At 49.8% G+C, this 22,460-nt stretch overlaps 8 protein-coding genes across 8 annotated transcripts; 3 read left to right on the top strand and 5 right to left on the bottom strand.

The window, feature by feature from the left end:
• Window positions 1–164: 164 nt before the first annotated feature.
• On the bottom strand, window positions 165–3,325 carry ASPSYDRAFT_1049073 (uncharacterized protein). Its single transcript, XM_040839816.1, has one exon. It carries the CDS (start codon window positions 3,160–3,162, stop codon window positions 448–450), a length of 2,715 nt encoding a protein of 904 aa, XP_040702189.1. The 5' UTR covers window positions 3,163–3,325; the 3' UTR covers window positions 165–447.
• An 846-nt stretch (window positions 3,326–4,171) lies between these two features.
• ASPSYDRAFT_46399 (uncharacterized protein) lies at window positions 4,172–6,338 on the bottom strand. Its single transcript, XM_040847216.1, has 4 exons — window positions 5,854–6,338; window positions 5,530–5,799; window positions 4,803–5,476; window positions 4,172–4,739 (listed from the first exon to the last, which is right to left on the bottom strand). Exons 1-4 carry the CDS (start codon window positions 6,080–6,082, stop codon window positions 4,275–4,277), a joined length of 1,638 nt encoding a protein of 545 aa, XP_040702188.1. The 5' UTR covers window positions 6,083–6,338; the 3' UTR covers window positions 4,172–4,274.
• Window positions 6,339–6,760: 422 nt separating this feature from the next.
• Window positions 6,761–10,039, top strand: ASPSYDRAFT_153387 (uncharacterized protein; the record flags this gene model as incomplete). The annotated part of the gene is made up of 3 exons (XM_040842280.1): window positions 6,761–7,352; window positions 7,413–8,823; window positions 8,881–10,039. 3 exons carry the CDS (start codon window positions 6,761–6,763, stop codon window positions 10,037–10,039), a joined length of 3,162 nt encoding a protein of 1,053 aa, XP_040702187.1.
• Window positions 10,040–10,907: 868 nt separating this feature from the next.
• On the bottom strand, window positions 10,908–12,817 carry ASPSYDRAFT_58838 (fungal specific transcription factor domain-containing protein; the record flags this gene model as incomplete). The annotated part of the gene is made up of 5 exons (XM_040849596.1): window positions 10,908–11,190; window positions 11,260–11,802; window positions 11,854–12,015; window positions 12,076–12,704; window positions 12,758–12,817. 5 exons carry the CDS (start codon window positions 12,815–12,817, stop codon window positions 10,908–10,910), a joined length of 1,677 nt encoding a protein of 558 aa, XP_040702186.1.
• A 2,099-nt stretch (window positions 12,818–14,916) lies between these two features.
• ASPSYDRAFT_204547 (Gfo/Idh/MocA family protein) lies at window positions 14,917–16,322 on the bottom strand. Its single transcript, XM_040843859.1, has one exon. It carries the CDS (start codon window positions 16,289–16,291, stop codon window positions 15,119–15,121), a length of 1,173 nt encoding a protein of 390 aa, XP_040702185.1. The 5' UTR covers window positions 16,292–16,322; the 3' UTR covers window positions 14,917–15,118.
• Window positions 16,323–16,653: 331 nt separating this feature from the next.
• ASPSYDRAFT_58836 (Gfo/Idh/MocA family protein) lies at window positions 16,654–17,981 on the top strand (the record flags this gene model as incomplete). The annotated part of the gene is made up of 5 exons (XM_040849595.1): window positions 16,654–16,701; window positions 16,831–17,009; window positions 17,061–17,338; window positions 17,388–17,842; window positions 17,895–17,981. The coding sequence occupies 5 exons, from the start codon at window positions 16,654–16,656 to the stop codon at window positions 17,979–17,981; spliced, it is 1,047 nt and encodes a 348-aa protein (XP_040702184.1).
• Window positions 17,982–18,490: 509 nt separating this feature from the next.
• Window positions 18,491–20,806, top strand: ASPSYDRAFT_46396 (fungal specific transcription factor domain-containing protein). Its single transcript, XM_040847215.1, has 3 exons — window positions 18,491–18,589; window positions 18,646–19,840; window positions 19,923–20,806. Exons 1-3 carry the CDS (start codon window positions 18,500–18,502, stop codon window positions 20,618–20,620), a joined length of 1,983 nt encoding a protein of 660 aa, XP_040702183.1. The 5' UTR covers window positions 18,491–18,499; the 3' UTR covers window positions 20,621–20,806.
• ASPSYDRAFT_204541 (uncharacterized protein) lies at window positions 20,784–22,400 on the bottom strand (the record flags this gene model as incomplete). Its single annotated transcript, XM_040843858.1, has 1 exon — window positions 20,784–22,400. The coding sequence occupies one exon, from the start codon at window positions 22,398–22,400 to the stop codon at window positions 20,841–20,843; it is 1,560 nt and encodes a 519-aa protein (XP_040702182.1). The 3' UTR covers window positions 20,784–20,840.
• Window positions 22,401–22,460: the final 60 nt, after the last annotated feature.

Below are 22,460 nucleotides of genomic sequence, written 5' to 3'. Positions count from 1 at the left end.
ATAGCCTTGAAAGTTCAGTAAGGTATGCATCAAATAACATATATCATGCCTTCAACTGAGACGCACAGCCAGGCTGACTTAGCAATCAAACGTCCCAGATAGTGAAGGTGGCTTGATCGTGCAGACCGCATATATAAAAGCGTCCTCGACGGTGAGGATATTACAGTACAGGCTGTGTGTATGCTTTTAATCATACATTCAGCATGCCATTTTGCGGCCCTGTTGCTGTTTTGGGGTGGAGTCGGCTTCAAAACCTACACGATTGTGTATGTCGAGATGCCAGCAGCACTGATGGAGACAGTGGTCCCCCGATCGTGGTGTCTCTGACCAAGAGCCTATTTTCCCACCATTAATCACCATGTTCGAGTTAGCTTTCATTTGCAGGGACCAGAGTCATGTACACCGAGCCATAGCTTAAAATCATGATTAGTTCTGCATTAATGTCTTCTACAAAACCCGCCAGTTCACCTGATAGCTTTCAGGCATCCCACCCCCTGTGGAAACAAACCCTGTTACCCAAAAGAGACCAACCTTGACAAGGTCACCAGTAACAGTCTCCTTGAGCAATACACCCTCGATAGCGGTCGACGCATACGACAAACAGACCGCGAAGTTCCGCGACTGCGGATAGAAGCTGTCAACCCAGCGATCCAGATCCACCCCTTCTTGCATCTCAACGCTGAGTGGAATGTAATTTTCTAGCTTAGGCGCCCACAGGATCCCAGTAATCTTCCCAAGTCGGGCCTCCTGACGCTCCTGTCCTGTATATGAGATGACGGCTGCCTGGCAGATCTCAACGCTCAGATCATCTTGGATCGTCCATGTGCGTACGGACGGGTGAGGGCTGCCCCATACGCCGCCCTTGGGGAGTATTCTTCTGGCAAAGGCAGTAGTGTTTCCAAACGGGAGGAGCGTTCCTATGCTCCGCGGCGCAGACTCCGTCATGGGCGGCGAGAGCGCATTCACGAGGAACAGGGTAATTTCATGATTCGAAAAGGTTGCAGTGTAGAACTCGGGCCCGATTTTGAGAGCCGCTTCTCGAATAAAGGGGACCGGGTATTGGTCATTGGGAACGTGCTGGTGCTGGGTTGTTGCGTCGGACAGGGTATTTTGATCGTTAGCAGTGCTCCCACGTCCCTTGCTGTACCAGTCCGTCACCCCCAGCGCGGACATGATCGCTTCCGCGCGGTTGTCCGTGCAAGTGCGTTGGTTCCCCATTGAGATAATGTCGACTCGCCCTGCATCCCTGATGGCTATAAGTCCGCTGTGGTGGAAGAGGTCGTAGAGTGCCTCGGGGGTGTTGAAAAGAGGCAAATGCTTAGCCGCATCGTCTCTGTTCCCTTCGCATGCGCTCATTAATGCTGCTAGGTCATCCAGCCGCACAGGCGTAGCGTCTATTGCAAAGGGACGCCACTGGCGGTCGAGGAGTATCATATCAGGGCGAAGGCAGAGCTCTTGGAGGGTCCAGAGAGAGGAGAACCACCCGTTCGGGACACCTCGTTCATCCCCTTGCATTATGAATAGCTCCAGTTCTGTTTGCTGGTCACTGTTCATCAGATTCAATAACCATCCCGGAAGCTCTTGTTGGCTGTGAAGCCAGCTGAGCGCGAGCTGCCGGAGAACCAGATGGATGCCAGTGCACCCCTCTACATCGTTGAACCAGGCGGCGGCGTGTTTGGCGCCGCGAAAGATCTTCGCCTGGCGCGCGATTTCGTCGCGGCCAATCTGTTGGAGCTGTTCACTGTCGGGCGTCTGCGGGATGCAGAGAAGGTCGAACCAGGCATAGGGTGTCTCAAGACAGGCGGAGGAAAGGATATTTGGAAGCTCTGTAACGTTGAACCTGGTATTCTGGGGGATCAACCAGCCGTCAACTCCGTTAATGTGCATGGCGGGCGAGTCATGTTTCTTCCAGCGGCCCCAAGTATGGCTTATCGCGGTATATTCGACCTTCCCCTGCAATTCCTGCGTAGCTACCGTGCGCCGTCGCTGAATATCCCAGAGATAATATGGCATACCATTATCAGTGTCGGCGTTCGGAAGCCACGCACAAGGTGAGATTGACGCGGCGAGACGTTTGCTGTGTTCGCCCGCAACATCGCGAAGCCTGAGATCGTTTGCATCATGGCTGGAAGGAATGCCACAGCCAACGCCGTGCCGACAAAGTAGATCTTTGTACACCATCATGGATAGCCTCTGCGCAGCAGCCCTCCCAGCACGTAAGCCACGATGCGACGACATAGATCCAGTCACCCATAATGGATAGTACTGCGCGTGAAACTCGTACTCGAACAGTTCCATCATCTTCGCTTGGTACTGCTGAGTGACAACTTCTGAGTCTCTGGGTGCCACGCCCATTGCTGCCGACCTGTATACTATATCCCTGGACTGCTGCGTTGCAGGCTCAAAGTCAATCTCTCCGTTCCACCATTCAATCAAGATACGGGCACTGTAAGATTGCTCCTCCGAGAGATGCGGTAGTAATTTCTCAAAGTTGTCGTTATCCAGCAGTAGCAGCCAGTTTTCCAGTGCCCGCTTCCAGCCACTGTAACTGTCCGTTTCTTCAGCCGTTCTCCATCCGGTGCCAAAGCACCATTCGACCATGGCCCCAATGGAGAATTTGGAGATATCGCCCTCGTCCTCCTCTTCTTCGTCCAGATCCTGCTGATTCACGACACTTTGAGGACTGCTTAGTCCGCCTAGCCCCAGATCTTTCACGCCCCGCGTAGAGAAAAAGGCACCAATCAACATGTCTTGGGCCATCTTCTGAGCAGCCAAGGGAGAGGCATCCATCTCACTGTCGCAGGCCTCGCTATCCGTCACAAAAGCCAACCCCTTTAGAGCAGCCACGAGGAGTGAATAACTGGCATTGCTCTCTGTTTCCTTTCTAGCCGACATACTAGTCTCGTAGTCAAACGCCGTCTCCCTAAATTGATCCGAGCCCAACCCACAGATTCCGCGGATGCAGTGGGCGCCGAGTAGTTGCGGGTGAGAGTCAAGAGCTTCCTGTCCATTGCGAAGATAAGATGGCAGCTGGTTTTGCGGGGGTATACCTGAAGTTTCCAAGAGACGGTTGTAGAGGTTATATAGCCCTTTGTAGAAGTTTTCGGGCGCGACGAGGTTGTCGTCGATGTCTGCAACGAAAGTGTACAGATTTCTGGCCATTTGCGATCAGCGCTGAGAACGAAGAGGGTGGATTTACCCCTTCTCTCGCGATTGAAATTGCTTGCCCATGCTGTTGGGAGCCTCGCCCAAAGCCACCAATGGGTTTTTCCCACGTATCGTGTCGCTTGGCCATGGCGCTATGCACCCCTGTCAAAGATTCTATTCGAGGGTTAACTTTAGTAAAGCATAAGGTAGATAGATCCCCGTGGATCGAGCAACTTTCCACGCTGGGAGAAAGGCGAAGGCGATCCAGTCCAGCTGTGGGAGAAACAATCTGAGGGACATAGGGCAAAAGAGCCAGCATACAGATATATATATTTTTTGCGCCAAGGGCGTATTCAGAAACCTGCTGTATCTATATACTAGGATGACGTATGTAAAGCTCATTGAGAGTATCGGAGTAGACTGCTTCATTATATGAATAAACAGTTTAATACCGTGCAATTTATATTACAGGGGCGCAGGTACCCTACAATCTACATACTGTATTATCCTACATGCCTCGACACCTGAATGTTCTGCCTGGCCGGTCACGTGTTACCCTGCGCTCGGAACGGCGAACGTAAATCCGCGCCAATGAGTATTGCGGGACTGTAAGGGTTCCCTTTAGCAACGCTATTCGGCTCAGGGAAGACCTACGAGAACGAAAACGAAGAGGGGCCAAGGGAACCCGCGAGTGGATGCTGAAAAATAGCGTCTTTCGCGAATAGCATGGGAGTTCTGGAGAAGACGACTCCAATATTCTGTGGCTTCACGGCTTGTCAGAAAGTGGCAAGTCCATGATGACGATCTTTCTTACCGAAGCCCTGGAGAACCATCCAAGGGTTTTGCTACGGCCCTATAGACCGAAAAAGCCTTGGCCTATAAAATATTTTCGAAACTGCTGCAAAACAAGACAAAGGATTACTCTCTATCGATGGAAACTGCTACGGCCCGGACGGCCCCTTCGCCGAGCGTCCAGATCTTTCTACGTTATGGGGAAATCACGGGGTTCTAAAGACAGACACAGCAGGCTCCTGCCTTTTCGTGCATCGGATATAACGACTGGTATTGTGGACACACACAGCATGCATGAGCTGACCCTAGAACTGGAAAGGAGTGGGTTGAATAACCTATGCACTCTTAACTGGCACGACCTTGTTCTCAGTTTCATCAACCAACACCTGTCTTTTTTCCGTACTCTTCTTTCGAGGATTGGGTGCATCAAAGATCTCCGTGAGCTCTTCAAGTGTCCGGTTATTCGTTTCAACAGCGAAGAAGTAGATGAATACTCCCTGAACAATGTTCCAGCCAGCCAAAATGATATATGTGTGCCAGCCAATGGCCTCGATGGCATTTCCGACTCCGAACTGATTTACCAGCAGGGCGATATTAGTGAACAGGGAGTACATTGCCATCCCCTTGGCGCGAGTCTCGTATGCAAGACATTCAACGGCGTACATGGCTTGCAATGGAGTCCATCCAAAGCTGTAAAAAGCGGCGATCAAGAAGACAAACACAATAGAAGCAGTGGCCGCGTCTGGGTTCAATGTTTCCGAGTACACCCCGGTTGTGGCTGCAAAACTCGCAAGGCCGATCTTCATATCGAAAGATTAGCGGAGAAGATGGATAAAAGCAGAGGGCGGGACGTATATACTTACCGCGCAAGCAATAGACACGCCAATCATCATAGGTCTGCGGCGGATTTTTGGGCCCAAATAACTTCCCAGATATGCTAGACCTGCAGAAACTACCGTGATGCCAAGGTTGACGTCCAGCACACGCTCTGTATCAGTAATACCAGCTGTCGCTAAAAGCCCACCAATATAGTAGGTTGTAACGCCAGCCTGTGCCCATTGGCTCATAAAAGATGCAATAGCCACACACATGAGTCTCCACCTCGCGGCCTTTGTTCTAACAAGAGACCTAAAGTCCCATGCGTTCTTATCGGAACCTTCCATGTTGATTGCCTCTTCATAGTCTCGGATCTGTAGTTGAACATAGGCATTATCCCGGGAACCCTCGCCGTGGTACTTGGCAATAATATCCCAGGCTTCCTCGCTGCGGCCATGGCTATAGAGCCAGCGAGGTGACTCGGGAATGAACCAAACAGACAACACTATAATGCCGGATGAAATCAGCTGGCACCAAATGGGGATGCGCCATGCAAGAGAACTTTCAAATCTCAGACATCCACGACAAGCGCCAGCAGCAGCAATAGCTCCGATAAAATACTGGCAATTGTAAAAGCCAGTCAGAATATCACGGTATGCAGGGTGACTCATCTCGACGACATAGGCAGGTGCGGCGGAGGCTGCCAGGGAGTATCCCCAACCTAAGATATCCTGTTAGCGGAGTTATTCGAATGGGTAGTGACTAGGAACATACCAAGAAAAAATCGACTGGCAAGCAATTGATCCATGTGGTTGGCAGTGCCACCAACAATTGTACCCAGAATGACAGCGCAGCATCCAGTAAACATGCCACACCGTCGACCCCAAGTATCTAGGATGATTCCGACAAATGGCAGCGCGGAGACACCTCCAATGGTATACATTCCCTGAATCAACGCGGCCTTGGAACCGACTAAGCCAGAGCCGAAGGTTTCACGGAACTGCTCTATAGGAAGTAGAGCACCCATAAGCGAGCCATCGAATCCTGGACAGCAGTTAGTGGTTAACTTTTCATAGCTATCGAGTGTTTCCCTCGTACCATTCAATGCCGAGCAAAGATATGCCACAATCAAGAATAAATATAACTTTCTCATCTGAACGCTCCACGGTTGCGGGGGATTCGTCCGCCTGGCTAAGTCGAGAGCCAGTGAGCCGTGAACAGTCTCAACCTTGACGCCCTCCTTGCTCCCATCCTTGTGTTCTTGGTGCGTAGCATGGCAGTCACCTTCCTTCTCCGCTACTTGGTCTGGATGTGTAGGCTCTCCCATGATGCTGAAAGGTCTTGTTCTCCACGCCCTGGGAGGTAATTCGCAAAGAGTATGACCCAATTCAACGGGAAAAGGATGGCTGTGGGGTGTTATTTATTCTCGCAATCATGGGACTTCCTTCTTTCGCCCTCGCCGGCATGAAGTGGTAGGTTTGTGAGCGTCTCCGATGCCCATAGCACAACCGGATTCTGTCAAATTCCTTGCCCTACGTTTGGCCAATCACCGAGAGTCTGTGGCAATGACAGTTTTCCGGGACGTGCGCGTCTAGATCCGCAGGTCCACGTGGACAGACGGGGATTGGCCGTCTTTAAACTTTGCGGGTTAAAAGTCTGCAAAAGTCTCGTCCGGCCCCGATTGACGCGGTGCCGGTAGCCCCGTGAGTTTCTATTGGGCCCAACATGCTCAGTCTCCCCGCAAGACTCTCCCCACAATTCACGGCTCCGATAGACCCGCGGGGATTGTTGGAGACCCAGCGGTGACTCCATGCCGAGCGTACATACCGACGACTCTTTTGCCGCCAGGTCCATAAAATCTGTAAGATAGTGCTAGCTCCTTCTCAGACCGCGACGTCACTGAGTCCAACAATATGCTATAAAGGACGCAGAGTAGCAGCTGGCCCCAACTCCGTAGACGACCCTGGAGTCCGAATTTATTCCCGTCAAATTCCTATTCCACAACATGAGCTCTCAGGCCAAGCAGCTGGCCTTGCAGGCCGATCCCGAACGGCCCGATTTCATGAACCCCGCCGTCTTTCGCCGAAATACTCTTCCCGCGCGTTCTTACCACATTCCCAGTACATCTCTGCTTCTCAATGGAGCCTGGGAGTTCAACATGTCCCGGTCACCACCGGAGGCACCGGAGCCTGGCGAGATTATCTCCGATGAAGCCTGGTCCAGCATCAATGTGCCAGGCCATTGGCAGTTGCAGGGTTGGGGAAAGCCAAATTATACCAACACCCAGTTCCCAATCCCTGTGTGCCCTCCGTTTGTACCAACCGAGAACCCAACGGGCACATACCGTCGGAAATTTCAAGTGCCGTCCGAGTGGAAAACCAACAACACAGAGATTCGTCTGCGATTCGACGGTGTCGATAGCGCGTACCACATTTGGGTGAACAAGGCCTTGGTCGGGTATGCGCAGGGCAGCAGAAACGCCTCTGAATTTGACGTCACATCGTTTTTGCAGGATGGTGACAATGAAGTCTTTGTGCGGGTGTATCAGTGGTCCGACGCCACCTATATCGAAGACCAGGATCAGTGGTGGCTCTCTGGTAATATTTAAAATTACGATATGCGACAGAGATATGTGCTAATATGGATCATGAGAATAGGCATTTTCCGAGACGTCACGTTGATTGCATTTCCAGCCAACGACCGTTTGAATGACTGGTTCATTCGCACTGAGCTCGATTCAGAATACAAAAATGCGACGCTTCTCGCAACAATCGACTACCAAGTCACTGAGCAAAGCGCTGTTGTGCTCAATTTGATTGACCCGGTGCAGGGCAGCAGGAGTGTCATTGCTTCCACAGAGTGTATCGTGGAGCCAGCAACATCTACAGTGGAATTAAGCCTGCCTGTTGCCAACCCCAAGAAATGGAGTGCCGAGCAGCCGTATCTGTATGAAGTGGAGATGCTCTTGACACCTCGCGGATCCAACAAGCCACCCACTATCACACAGCGCATTGGCTTCCGCAAAGTCGAGCGCAAGGGTGGTCTCATCACCGTCAACGGAAAGGCCATTCAGCTTCGAGGAGTCAACCGACACGATCACCACCCGCTGTTGGGTCGTGCCGTGCCGCTGGACTTTATGCGGAAAGATCTACTTCTCATGAAAGCCCACAACGTTAATGCCCTCCGCTGCAGCCATTATCCCCCCGACCCGCGGCTTCTTGACATGGCCGACGAGCTGGGCTTGTGGGTTATGGATGAAGCTGATCTCGAATGTCATGGCTTCTATGACGCTGTCTCACGCCCAATGGACATCGATGAATCTCTTGGCTACGAGGAGCGCAAGGGATTGACATTCCCGCAGTGTGGTGCGCATACATCAGACAACCCCGTCTGGCGCGCAGCCTACGTTGACCGAGTTCAATCAATGATTCAACGAGACAAGAACCATGCTAGTGTTATTATCTGGTCCATGGGAAATGAGTCTTTCTTTGGCACATGTCACCGGTCCATGGTGGAGTATGCGCGGGCTTTCGACAGCACTCGCTTGATTCACTACGAGGGCGACATGCCTGCGGAGACCACCGACATGTTCAGCTACATGTACCCGGAAATCGACCGGCTGCGATCCTTGGCGGCCAACGAGGGTGTTTCAAGTAATGGCGAGTTTGAGAAACCTATCATTCTCTGCGAATACGGTCATGCCATGGGCAACGGACCCGGCCTCCTTACGGAATACGAGAAATGCTTTGACGAGATCCCGCGTCTCCAGGGTGGTTTCATCTGGGAATGGGCCAACCATGGGTTATACCTCGAAGGAAACAGCAAGAAAGACGGCTTTTATGCCTACGGTGGTGACTTTGGTGACTATCCGAACGATGGAACATTCGTGATGGATGGTCTCCTGAACAGTGCCCATCAGCCTCTGCCGGGCCTGCTGCAGCTAAAGAGAGTCTATGAGCCAGTCAAGTTAGAAGTCTGTGGACAGCGCTTGGCCCTGAAGAACCGGTACAACTTTTTGGACCTGAACCATCTACAAGCTTCATACAAGCTTGAAGCGTTTGACAGGGAGTGAGTCCACAACTCTCGTTTCAATAACTTGAAGACATGCTAACGTTTTCAACCTAGAACAAAAACCTTGGCAACTGGATCGCTGGACCTGCCCATTGTGCCTGCTGGGCAATCAGCCGAGATTTCCCTCCCAGAAGAGCTATTCCTACACAACGTCCACCCCGCCTACTTGACCATTACAGTGGAGCAACGAGGAAAGGTCGAATGGGATGAGAGGACTTATGCCGTTTCCTGGACACAAGCTTTAGTATCACAGCCAACCGAGACAGGGCTAGTCAATGGCATGAGCTCTGCTCAGAGTGCACTCTCGACAAACTCCACCAAGACAACTATATCTGTCAGCGGAGCCAACTGGTCCTTTGAGTTCGATCGCATACGCGGACATCTCAGGAAATGGACATACAACTCCAGGTCTATTCTTGAGCCGAGTCCCGACACAGGCCTTGCCATAGTACCTGGTTTCTGGCGTCCCCCGACAGATAACGACGTACCTCAGGCAGCGCCGTATTGGAAGCGATTCGGTGTGAACTGCCTCACAAACCAATTCCGTTCTCTCAACGTATCGTCACTGGAGGATGGGAGTGTCTGCATCGAAAGTGAAACATTCATCTCGCCTCCAGTTCTTTCTTGGGGATGGAAATGTCTTGCGCGTTATACCATCAAACCAAACGGCTCATTATCCATCACCATGAACTTGCAACCCACGGGTGCCGCACCGACAACTGTTCCCCGGGTTGGTCTCAATCTCCGTGCAAACTCTGATCTGCAGGCGGCACGTTGGCTTGGACTTGGCCCCGGAGAATCGTACCCGGACAAGAAGATTGCGCAGAAGTTTGGTTTGTGGAACGTTGATGACATTGCGTCCTTGCAGACGGTGTATGACATTCCACAGGAGAATGGGAACCGTATGGATACTGCTTGGGTAGAGATTCTCACTCCCAATGGCACGGGCTTCCGTGCAAGCCCTCAAAAAAGTACCGTGGTGAATGGGGGAACGGGAAGCTTGAGCTGGACAGCTAGCCAGTACTCCGATGAGATTATTGAGGCGGCACGACACACCTGTGATCTTGTAAAGGATGATGCCGTGTTTGTGAGATTGGACGATCAAATCGCAGGCGTAGGAAGTGCGGCCTGTGGCCCGGGAGTTATGGATGAGCATCTAGTTAAGGTGCAGGATACCAACTTCGGCATGGTATTGGAGCCTGTCTCTCCGTGAGAACTAAAAAGTTAGATCTTGATTTGTTCAATAGATTGCAGTCCCATGTATATTTTTTAATTCATTCACCCATAACTTTTTAATCTGACCAGGTCGTCAGATTTCAGTCTTAGTCCACAGCTATAAAGGTNCTATAGAAGCAAGCTAGTACGCATCCCTCGCTTTGTAACACTCAAGTCTGAAGATACTGGTATACCACATGAGCCGACCATTTTTGTTGGTAAAGGGCACCGTAGGATGGCCCTATGTTGTGGAAACGCCTCTACAAGGTCAATATGATAACGGTCCATTAATTATCATTAAATATTGCTATGTAAGGCCTATTTATTCCTTGTGTGGTCCTATATTGAATACTTTGTTTACCGCCCAAACGGTGAATGTCTCTGCTGCGGTGAATATTCATGAGGCAGGGCAAAACCATGTCCCTGCTGGTTGTTTTAAGGCTGAAAGTCGCTGAAGTCATTGGATAAAAAGGTTTGTAGAGAGCCGGACGGATTGAAATACCCCCGTAAGGACCAGGTGGTTGCGTAATATCCAACAGCGGCGCAATAGAGTTCCGATATGTGCTTGCCAGGCTCTTCAGAGAGGCAGAAGGGTTTGAACAATAGATATCTATCGCTGTCAGTTCTGTATTATTGAAAACAATCAAGTTTTGAGGTATCTGACGCAAGTTGTCCAACGCTGGCCGGGGTCCCGGGACAAAGGAAAACGGCTCGTGAACTAATGGGGCCCCATTAACTCTTGAGCTCGAAACACCACTCTCGAGCTGTGTTGATAGTTCGAGGCACGAGTCACATTGATAGTGGCGTCTTGTTTACAAAGTGGTATACATTTCCCGGACTTTCCCAAATGGGTTACTGACAAAGCGCTATCCGAGAAGCATTCGAAGAGACACAGGAGAGAGATGTTGTTCCTCCTCCCCGGAAGGAGCGAAGTCTGAACTTTTGCTTTCGAAGAACGCGTGGGCTTTCATGATCAGCCTCAATGCCTTCTCCATACTGGGAGAAACGGAGGATCCATGGATGGTCATCCATCGTTGCAAATGCTGCTCCAGGCGAGGCCCGAGATCTAGCAAGGGAATATGGCGAAGCTGCATTGTCAGCTGTGGATGGCAAAAGCCACCCATAAGAGTCAGAATCGCTGTCTCGAGTCTAACAAGATAATTCGTTGTATCAGCAACAATGCCCAACAGTTGCGAAGTCTTCCGGAATCAGACTTACGAGAGCGAACATGGCCATGCGTCTACCATGACAGTATATGGCACCTGCTTCAGGTGCCTCAATTTGAATAGGCAAGTGTCGAGGGCAACCCGACAGCCATCGAGCACACGCAGATTGTTGTTAAGATCCCACAATGGATTAGCGAGGGCCCATTCCAGATATGGTCGATAGATGACACTTCGACAACTGAGATACCACTGTCTCAAATACTCGCTGTGCGGGTCATCTGCAGGCTTGTCGTCTTCGGGGAATCGCAGACTTGGAGGTAGGGTTTGATACCAGTCGTGTAGTTGGCGTGCCAGTTCTTGGTTCACGGAATAGAAATTATTGGAATCAATTTGAAGGCCCCTGTCGCGGTCATAGAGCATGTAGTGGGCGCGGTTCAGGAGGCGACGGAGTGCTATTGATGCGAGAAAATAGAAGTTTGACTTTTCTTCCTCTTCAATAGCTTCGTGTGAGTGGAATTTGCCCGGAAGAGCAAATACTGATTCGATTTCAGTATTGCTGTTTTGCGGGAGGGATGGCAATTCAGAGATATAGTTGCTAGTGCGAGTCAGGCAGTGATAAGGGTAAGGTGCCATTGCCCTTGCTTACCTTTCTAATACAAAGCATGACCAGAATATTCTGGTGATGTGTTCTCGGTCATCACGCTCGGGATTGTCAAGAGGGCAAGAGAGCAGGAAACGAGAACGGGTCGCCGCGCTGTTCACATAAGACCACGTTTGCAGTGGCCTTTGCAAGAAGGAGAAGTAGAGACTACGCATTCGTCAGTTTCATCTGGACACGCTGTTTCGGCCGGTAACAATGTCATCATACCCAGTCAGCAAGAGGCATTGGCACGCTTCCATATTCATTTCCATGTGGGCCAAGTGAAGCATCTTCATTGCAGCAGTGAACCATGATTCTCCTTGCAGCTTCAGCTGTTGAGACTCGCTTTCCGAACTATCCTCTTCGTCTATCACGGACGCGCCGACGCAGCCCAAAGCCATGACCAACAATGCGAGACACGATTGGCAGCTAGGCTCCAAATTCTCTTGCCATATCCTCAATTGCAAGGATTTCAGCTCGTCCAAGCTGATTGTAGGGAACCAAAAGTTATACGTCCGTTGGAATACACCTACCATATTTTTGACGTCTGACAAGCCCGCGCTGGGGACTATGCCATAGAGTTTGCTTGGAAATGACGGTCGTCCGTATTCGAGCGACAAAAACGAGGACTGTGCCTCCTCCAATATCGAAGGGTGATCATGAAACACTGTCCACTTCAGAAGAGACTCTGCTGAGGAAAGATGTCCTGATAAAAGCACCGCGCTTTCAGTGGGGTCCCTAATTGTGCGCCCCCCTGGATGATGGCGTGCATCCTGAGAAATCGGGGTAATTGTCGCACAAGAAGACGTTGTATCCGCCTGGATGTCACTCGTCCCACTTGAACCGGAGCCCATAGCCTGAAATTTATAATCAGCGAGTGAGAAGTAACGCTGGGCCATTCGTTACATACGACCATGCCCTTAAGTTCATCAATGGAAGCTTCCATTCGCAAGACCGTATCCAAGATCATTTCGCTTTTCCCCCTTCTGATCTGATGTTAATATTGCCGATCATCAGCATGGCAACAAGTCACTTACGATGTAGCTTCTGTTCCATATGAACACATTTGGTTCAAGCTCACGCAGGGCCCACAGGGATCCCGAGCGTCACATCTGTCGAACTTGTTAATCGCCATGTACCACAGAATAATATATGACATGACTAACCTTGTTTTGCGGTGGCGGCATGAGTCGCACTGTTGGGTTGGGTTGTATTAGTCTTGATGTCTCCCGAAGAATGGGGACACGGACCGCTCGAGCCGCCCTGAATCTCTTCATTTCGAGCCAGGATGCTGGTATTAAGGGGATCCCCCGTGACTGAATTTTTGATCAGCTTCGACAATGAACTTCTATTGACAGCAATTGAGCGAATTAATGGTGCAGGCGGCGAAGACTCGGGTAGAAAAGTCGCAGTGGCGTGAATCATGTGACCGCGATAGGGCCTCTCTCACTCCGAATGACTAATCGACATCCAGCACTGTATAAACCATCGACCTGGTAGATTAAATATATTGAGCAGTATATTGATCCTAGAGCTTAGGTGCTCCCAATTGGGAATCTGCATGAAGTCTTGGATAGCTATGTAATCCTCTATATTGTTGTTCAGTTGGTGGTTAGGTCTCAATACACTCTAACTTAAGCTTAGCTGATTATAAAGGGCTTATACAAATAAGGTCTAGCGGTACCATGGCGGAAATGGGAGGAACGAAAGTTGCACTAGGCCCAGACGGAATAGCTGAGCATATTATTGAAATGGGGATATGTAGTAGGTGACAGACAACGCCGCATTGGCGGAGCGGACTATGTTATATATAGGCTCACAACGTGCAAAGTAAGCGGTAAATGCAACAAAAATTGAGGGTGAAAGGGAACAGCAGATATCTTTGTTGTTGGTGAAATCTGTCCCTGCCGTGACTAGCTCTGTGCCCACAATTACGCAGGAACCCATTATCATACCTGGAAACAGTCAACCATCCATAAAAATTGCGCCAACCACTTCTGCAAAGGCCCCATAACCAAGGTATCATACCCAAGGTCTCCTGATATCGCTGATGGACACCACATTTTTACATGTCCGTGTTGCTGTCTCAGTCTCCCGCGGTCTCTATCTGAAGGTTACAAATGCAGGTTAGTAATAATAAACAACTGGATACTGTTGTTAGATGTTAGGGGCTGAGTGGGTAATCTATAAAACACATTGAAGAGGACATCTGCACTTACACTTAAGTACTTAACAACTGCCCACAGCCCGAAAAGCTATATGGGTCTCGGACGGAGCGGACAGACCACATTCTAAATGATCACCCAGGACCTTAATATTAGCTATGCTTTGCCTGTCCCAATCCAACCAAGTTCCCCAACGACAAATTATTCCTCGGCTATTTGGTGGCTCAACACAGCGACGATGCGCCAGAGTCTCAAATCTCAGTTTTCGTGTAGCGATGTGCATATAATACTCCACTGGCTATCCAGGCTGCCCCCTGTGTCCCCCAGATCATCCTGAGCCAGATACGGACAGTGACGCTCTATTCGAGCATATTGCGGAACACATTCACTCGTTTCCGTTAGTCTCACTACCGTGGCCGGTACACGGGGTAGCTGGGCAAGATTATGTCGGTTCGCACAATGGACCTCCTAGAGCAACATGATGGCACAGGACACAAACGGGGTTGTTTGGCCAAACTTTAGGCCCATTCCGACAAACGCATAATAGACTCATTGTACACCATGGTGTAAGTATATTGAGTCGAGTTGTCTGCTAGTAAATCAGAAAGCAACTGACATCGACGGTTCAATCCTCGCCACGGCTGGGCACAAGCGCAAAATATAGACGACCTAGCAATCGTCCTCCTCTACGTATTATTAAGCTTCATCCCTGTAGGTATTCAAACTATCTACCAATAAACTTGGACATAAGCGGGAAAAGCGTGCCAGTCGGAGAGTTTTGAGTTACTTGTCCACACATTTACACGCCCAGCCGTAACGGTCTACTCTACAACACGCCGGAATAGCACGCAATAGGACCTGCTTCTTTTGTCCGGGTAGCTTTGTGAAGAAGGGAAATCTTGATCTCGTAAGGCTGTCAATTTCTACCCTGATGCCTGGCTGGGTTAGCGCTAGAATCCAGCCTTGTTATCATGCTGCCCTCAGCCACATCCTAATCCCGTGGCCCAGTGCTGGTGTTTTATTCACGGTAACCACTAGAATATTAGCGTTGATTCAGTCTTGCGTTGGATTATGAAAGGGCCAGATTCAGGAATAGGCTAATTATCTCAGGGCCCAGAAGGCAAGAATTCATTAACGCTGTTGTTGCCACGCATTCTCTTATGCTCCGGGTATTTCGCCATCATCATCTTGAACAGTCTCAAGTCTTCTTCCGCGTCAGAAGCACTAGTTTTGATGGCTTCTCCATTAACGATACAGTCGTACCATGCTCTCAACTCGGCTGTGTATGCATCTTCGTATGATGTCTGGAGTGATCTATGGCACTTTTCTCCGTGCTCATTCAGTTCATCGATCTCGACAGTAATTCCAAGGCCCTTGATAAAAGGAGTGTCGTAGCAAATAGAGACAGACTTGTTCTCGCCGAACACAGCAACTTGAGAGTCAAACCGAGGCACAGAATCAATTCCTGTTTCGTATAAACACGTGAATCGCTCTCCATTCGGTTTGTTTCGATACTCAAACATAGTCGTATACCACCGATCGTTGTCCGTCGATGCAAGCACTTCCGTGGGAAGCCCACCCAGAACTTCTCTCATCAGACTAAGACCGTGGCTGCCGAGGTTAGCGAGAAGACAACAATAGTCCATCTGTTCTGAGCTGAGTTCCGCGAACGGCACTCCCCAAGCTTGACCCAACAGCAGTTGCAGCCGGTCCTTTCTATCCTTCCCAGCTGAGGCTGGGATATCATCGACAAATTTCTTTGGCTCGGCTCCTGATTGGCCGATGAAGTAGGCATTTGGGCCGATAATGTCACGTACCCTGGCATACTTCACACACCCGATGGATGCAATCTCACGCTTGAAGGCAGCGAGACTCGGCGAGTAGCGTCGCATGTAGCCAACGAAGACACGGGCGCCATTCGGTGCTAAGGATTCCGCATCAATTATCTCCTTTGCAGACTCCAGACTCAAGGTGATGGGCTTCTCAACAAAGACGTGCTTTCCATTTCGGAGGGCTGCGACAGTGTAAGGAGCATGGAACTCATCCGAAGTCAATATCACCACGGCGTCGATGTCGCTATCGTTGAAAACTTCCGCTGGGTCTGTGGTCGCGCGTGGGATGCCGAAACGACTGGCACAGTGGTTTGCGGTCTTTAAAGAGACATCACAGATCGTCTTGACTGCAAATAAGGTTGAGAGGAAGGTGAAGGTTGGAAGGTGAACTATCTGGGCCACGTCTCCGCCACCAATGACGCCGACTTGGATAACTCGTTGCGACATGGCGAATTGGTTTGACCGATACAGAAGAACGATGACACCCAAAGTGGTCGGAGCACTCCATTCATAGTGGCTTTGCCACCCTTTAAGGGTCGCTCAGATCGTCAAGTTTGCGGTCCTTGATACTCCAACTACCGCGGACTCTTCCCCTTACGGAAACCCCGAATTGCGGGGAGTTGCGCGGGGAGTAGTCGCGTTTTTCCAAAAGCCGCTTAGTGATTTCGGAATACTGTGGTGGGCGGACCTTCCGTTTTGGGCCCCCTTCAGACCGCGGTACAAAAACCGGGGCTTACCAACAATAGCGCTTGCTGGTCCTGTTTCCCAGTCCTGTTTGTGAACCAAGTGCACAAGAGTATCTCACTATTATGGTCGGGTCTGCGCCACCAATCGGAGTTGCTCTCCTCGGAGGAGGTGTGTGTCAACGGTACCTTGTTATATAGGGCTTCGCTGAGCTGTAAAACCCTAGGCATTTGGGCCAGAGAGGAGCATGCAGTGAGCTCTTCGACCTGAAGAATAGGGCTTGCCAGACTAATTTACTTTAGCCTGCCATCGAGAGTGCTGCAGAGTATCTATCTTTCAAGGCTGTTTACTCGCGATCCGCCGCATCTGCTCGTTCGATTGCCGACGGTCTTTCATGTCATGTCGACCTATACTCCGAGGATACTGGGAATGGGCTAGACAATCTCTTGAGACGACCAGATATTCAAGCAGTGGTTGTGTCGTATGTTGAGCACATCTTCATCAGATCTAGGGTATACTCACTCTGATACAGATTGCCTTTTGAGAGCCAGCCAAGATTCATCAGGGCCGCTCTCATGGCTGGAAAGCATGTTCTTTCTGAAAAGCCCGTTGCTAGAAATATTGAGGACGCAAAGGCGCTCATCCAGTGGTACCGTCGTGAGATCAACGGCCCGTCCTGGACCGTCGCGGAAAATTGGCGATTCCTGGAGAGCTACAAATATGCAGCTAAACAGATGGTGGGCCTGGGAAAAATAATTGGATTTCAAGGCCGTCAACATGACATGGTTCCCGAGAATGGAAAATTTAACCGTGGGTCTCAATGCCCAGCGGCAACTTGCAAGTCTAACCTTTCGCTCAGTCACCGAATGGCGGCGTAACCCTACACACCAAGGCGGTTACCTTCTTGATGGCGGCGTGCACTATGTTGCAGGCCTGCGACTCTTATTGGGAGTGGAGCCTGGCCATCATATCGCATCACTCTCGGCCTTCACAACCCAGATCCAACCTTACCTACCGCCTGTTGATACGGCCGACGTGATCCTGCGGACGACCCTGGGCGTCACCGGAGTTTTCCAGATATCTCGGGGCACTTCTTTGCGTGCCGATGAGTGGACCGTAGCATGCTCTCATGGCTGGATTAAGGTCGAGAACGAAACGGTCACGATTTCGCGCGACGGACGAGTCGAGGTCGTGCGCATTCCTAACGAGAGAACCGGTGTCCCGCCTGAGATTCGAGCGTGGGGTGAGAGCCTTGTAGTGGGAAGAACTCACCCAGACCAGGAGCCCGAGGCTGCATTGGCCGATCTTGAGTTGGTAAGGAACCGATTTCCTGTCGCTCGCCACTTGCTAATGCCCACACGTGTAGATAGAGCTTATGCTACAAAGTGGAAGCCGCGATGGAGCTCCTCTTGTCTGTAGCCACCAGAACGGCTGCCTATTGAATGCGAATTGATACAGAGCTGCCAAAACTTTCTTCGCCACGCGTTCAACATCGGTATATATATATATATATATATATATATATATTTGTATGTGTTATGTTCGGTAGCAGGATGTTGGCTGTATATATTCCCGTACAAGCTTAGCCGCAAACCACCGTGTGGATCAACCAACAATATTAATCATCGCCTATCTACCTATCTAGTTTAGCTAGCCACGTATTCAGGGGTATTAGAATCTCTAAAATTGCCTGCATTTAGATTCTTTAAATATATATCTTAATATCATTACTTTTACATATTTGAGCGATCGTTGTAGTAGTGGTGTTGATTGGTCATCGCATTGAATCCGACAATAAAATGATCAGATTATGCCACTGCACCAAAAAGGGTCAATCCTCCTTGAAGAGGGCTAATTCTGACTAATATTCCGGCTGTCATAAAAGACAAGTCACGTGCAGACCCGCAGGAATGACCTGCGTCTACTCCGTAGGGACTGCACGAACTGCTACCTCCGGCTAGCGTTGCAGCCATGTATAAATTCGTTCCCGACAACGTTGGCGGTGTTGGATCGAGAAGGAAGCTTTCTCACAAAACGTGTGACTCCTGCAAGAAACGCCACGTTAGTATACTGAAGATATCCCCAGCCGCGTCAACTGACCCGCTTGCCACTTCTAGAAGCGATGTCTTCATCATCCAAGGCTTCTTGAGGCGGATCACCTCAACAATTCGACTTCAGCTCCTACGCCTAACTTTAGACTTGCCACTGCACATAATCATGTCCCTGATGGGGAAGCAGGAGATACCATGAATAGTTATGGTTCAACCCACGGGGCACAGCAGCCACCTCCAGAATGCCAATTATCTCAGTTAGCTCGACCAAATGCGCGATTTCCGAACGGCAGCGCCATTCGGTTTGTTGGAAATTTTAGTCCTGAGGCGTCTTTTCTTGCGACTGGAAATCCCGTCACAGATAACGAGGACCAGCGTACCAAGGTTGGCGTCTGGCTTATCGCTCCCCAACCCACGTCTGCGCCCCACGGGGACACAACAACAAGCACCGAAGAGCAACACGATCTCCCACTACCAAATCCATTCCAGTTTCAAAGACTTTTCCTTCATATCCAAAGAGGATGGATGTCAGTCCTCCCTCCGGAACGCGATCTTGGCCTGATGGTCAGCCTCTACTTCACTAAATTTGACCCCATATTTCCCATAATACATGGCGAAAATCTTGAAGACCTTGAAGATGCCGAATGCTTGGCACTTAAACAGTGCATCTGCTTGATAGCATCACTCGACCCTTGTATGAAGACCCATCTCAGACTTACTCATATCGAAAGTGTCATGTCGCAGAGGGAGTTTCGCTCTCGCATTGCTGAAACTTTGAAGTCCATTATATATACGGGTATTATTCGGAATAAGATGATACTACTTCAGATAACCACCTTGCTGGCCTTTTACGTCGATGAGCCCTGCACGAGTGAGATCGCATCTTCCTACTGCGCACAAGCCGTGGAAATTTCCCAGACACTTGGTCTACACGTTTCATATCCCGATGAAAGCAAAAATCTGGAAAAATCGCACCGTTTGTTCTGGTGTGTTTGGGCACTGGATCGACTCAATGCAGCTACGAATGGCAGGCCTACTCTTATCCATGAGCGAGATACTGGTGGGCAACTGCTCAACTTTGTGCCAGAACGCCTTCCATCTTTCAGGCTGTTTCTTCGCATATGTAAGCTTCTCGATGAAGTAATATCTCAGTATCGGCCTCGTCCGGTTTTTCACGCCGATCTCTCCAGAAGAGTTGTACCCGACTTTGAGAGCCTTGTCTGTGAGGTCGGTGCTACTGACGTGAGCAGTTCGTTGATGGGTGAGTGTCAATTCCTTTTCATTCACGGGCGTATGTTGAATATACGTTGCCCTATAGCTGACATTCAAAAACCTTACCCCAGTTTCCTTAGAGATTTTATACCATTCCGTCCGGATTCTTGGATGCCGACCACAAACTCAGTCTGATGGACCGAACCAGATCCCTAGCTCAGATGCACAATCCTCTTCTGCAGCCTGTATCCTTTCCATTGTTTCTGGCGATTTCAAACCTTCGTTAACCCACTGGGTTGCTTTGCCTTACGCTGTTTCGCTGGCATCGTCAGTTGAATACCAGACTTTGCGGAGCAGCAAAATTTCGCATACCCGAAAGCGGGCATATCGCCATTTCCTCCAGAGCTGCGAGATCCTGGAGACACTAAGTGACACCTTTGTCTCAGCTAAAATGATGGCCCGACTGTCTCAGGATGCTCTCAAGGGGGCCAGCAAATCAAGGCGCTACGCATCAAGAGCCCGAGAGGAGTATCATCCCGCGAGCGGGAACGCGCAACCCAACTCCAGCACAGATCCAGCCTTGTATTCCTTAAATCATTCACTTAGCTCGAATCTTGGAGACTCTTCTACTCTACAGCCGAACCCGCTCGATGGCTTGTACCAGGCGGACGACGAGTTCGGGCGTGACCATGATCTCTCCCTCTCGGAAATTGATAACGTGTTTGATGGACTTGATGGAAATTTTGATCTGAGTAGAGTCGATACCCTTTTTTCAACAACCCTCAATCCAACGCTGCCTCTGATACCAACAGAATGGATGAACTTTTGAGCGTGTACAGTAATTATACCACAAGTGAAACTATCATCAAGCTTCTACATCGTAAATACTTGGCTATTTGCTGCTTACGCAGCTTTAGTGCTAGAATTCCCTTAGCATTAATTCCTGACAACTACAAAGTCGACCACAGCAATATGTCTTAGTGCTCGAGTGGAAAAAAAAAAAAAAAAAAAAAAGAGGTATTATCATTGCCTCTTCACTCTGTACTGAATTACATCGCGCCTTCAAGTTCTGCGTGCTCCGCCTTCCCGTCCGTCTCCGTTCCAAAGTCGTTCTCAGCCTCTTTGAGCTCGTATAACGACTCCTCTGGGAAGACGTGTGTTTTCCACGACCTCACCGGGATCTTTTCAGCGAAGAAAAGCGAAATCTCCAAGCTGGTGCGACCGGCTGTCTCTCCAACACAGAACCAGGTCCATAGTAAAGAAAGGCACGTAGTGCCTGCATAAACAAAACCAACCATTGGTCCCAAGCCAGCATCGTAGTAAAGATAAGGTGCGGTAAAGGAGATCACCCATGTCGTAAAGTAAAATATAACAATGCTAGTAGACATAATTTTGTTTTGGTTGACGCCAACTGCCATCTCTCGTGCAACTGTATAGGCCAATGGACCCAAGCCAAAGTTGAAACCGACGACGACGACGAATGAAAATACAACAATAACATACTGTGTCGCGGTGGTCAAAGGTCTTGTTCCAATGGCACCAATGACAATGAAAGCTACAAGCATCATGCAATTGGTGACCATCAGGTTAGCCCGGCGGCGAGCTTTGTTAGCGACAATAACTGAGGCCCCGACCGCGATGATCTGGACGACATTGATCACAATCTGGACGAGGAAAGGATCCTCCACGCCGATGGCTTGTATAAAAACCACGCCGTATACGTAGAAGAAAAGAATCCCACATACTTGCTGACTGAACATCGCGCCTGCTGAAAATATGACCTTTCTTCTCTCAACCGGGTCCGTTACCAGAGACTTCCATGAAGAGAACTCGGCATTCTGCTCGCCAATGCGCCTGGCGTCATTGGCCTGAGTCATGTCCGCGGTTGGGTCGTACTCGGGTTGACTGCGATTGATTCGTTGGAAGGTTTCTTCGGCTTCCGACTGACGATTTTTGAAGATGTACCATATAGGGCTTTCCGGAATGAACGGCAGAAAAGCAAACATCATTAACGGTAGGACGACAAGACCACCCATGGGAAGCTTATAAGACAATGAGTTGTTCTCGAGTTTCTCTGTGCCTTCGTTGATACACGACGCAACCAGTTGAGAGCAGGATTGGAGGAATTGAAACGACATCAGGGCTGGACCACGAATCGCAGAGGGCGCAACCTCGCCGATATATAGCAAGGACGTGACAGTGAATTGCCCGACTCCCAAGCCCATCAGAATGCGCCCGACTGTGATTATTGCTTCGTGGTAGAGGGTATCGGCAACTTGACAGATACCACCGATTAATATGCAAAAGGAAGCCAACCAAAAGGTAGCTTTTCTACCCCAGTGATCATTGACTGGGGCAGCGATGATTGCACCTATCAAGTCTCCGATATAGATAGCCGAAGCAGTCAATGCCTGAAAAGAGGAAGGTAATTCGAGATTACCGCTTGCATTGCGGTGCGTGCCGTAATCATTTTTGAATTGTTGCATGGCGAGGACTCCATTATAGTAGGTATTATCGTATCCATAACAAAGAGCACCGATGGCTGATACAGCACAATAAAGTATTGCCCATCCATGGCGTTTCCAGTCAAGTCTGAGAGTTTGAAACATATTTGGTAGCAAGGGCAGATATACAATGTCGCAAACCCCAAGATGGATAAGGATGAAGCA

The sequence above is a fragment of the Aspergillus sydowii genome (genome assembly GCF_001890705.1).
Source record: "Aspergillus sydowii CBS 593.65 unplaced genomic scaffold ASPSYscaffold_6, whole genome shotgun sequence".
Lineage (NCBI taxonomy): Eukaryota > Fungi > Ascomycota > Eurotiomycetes > Eurotiales > Aspergillaceae > Aspergillus > Aspergillus sydowii.
The sequence above is the reverse complement of the archived record's forward strand: the minus strand, read 5'-3'. Positions and strand labels throughout refer to the sequence as shown.

Bases quoted from the DNA above. Each gene is read 5' to 3' on its own strand.
- ASPSYDRAFT_46399 (XM_040847216.1), bottom strand. From the start codon at position 6,082: ATGGGAGAGCCTACACATCCAGACCAAGTAGCGGAGAAGGAAGGTGAC. The intron at 5,800-5,853 runs GTACGAGGGAAA...ACTGCTGTCCAG, and splicing joins TCTTTGCTCGGCATTGAATG to GATTCGATGGCTCGCTTATG. The intron at 4,740-4,802 runs GTAAGTATATAC...TTCGATATGAAG, and splicing joins GCGTGTCTATTGCTTGCGCG to ATCGGCCTTGCGAGTTTTGC.
- ASPSYDRAFT_1049073 (XM_040839816.1), bottom strand. From the start codon at position 3,162: ATGGCCAGAAATCTGTACACTTTCGTTGCAGACATCGACGACAACCTC.
- ASPSYDRAFT_204547 (XM_040843859.1), bottom strand. From the start codon at position 16,291: ATGTCGCAACGAGTTATCCAAGTCGGCGTCATTGGTGGCGGAGACGTG.
- ASPSYDRAFT_46396 (XM_040847215.1), top strand. From the start codon at position 18,500: ATGTATAAATTCGTTCCCGACAACGTTGGCGGTGTTGGATCGAGAAGG. The intron at 18,590-18,645 runs GTTAGTATACTG...TGCCACTTCTAG, and splicing joins ACTCCTGCAAGAAACGCCAC to AAGCGATGTCTTCATCATCC. The intron at 19,841-19,922 runs GTGAGTGTCAAT...ACCTTACCCCAG, and splicing joins CGTGAGCAGTTCGTTGATGG to TTTCCTTAGAGATTTTATAC.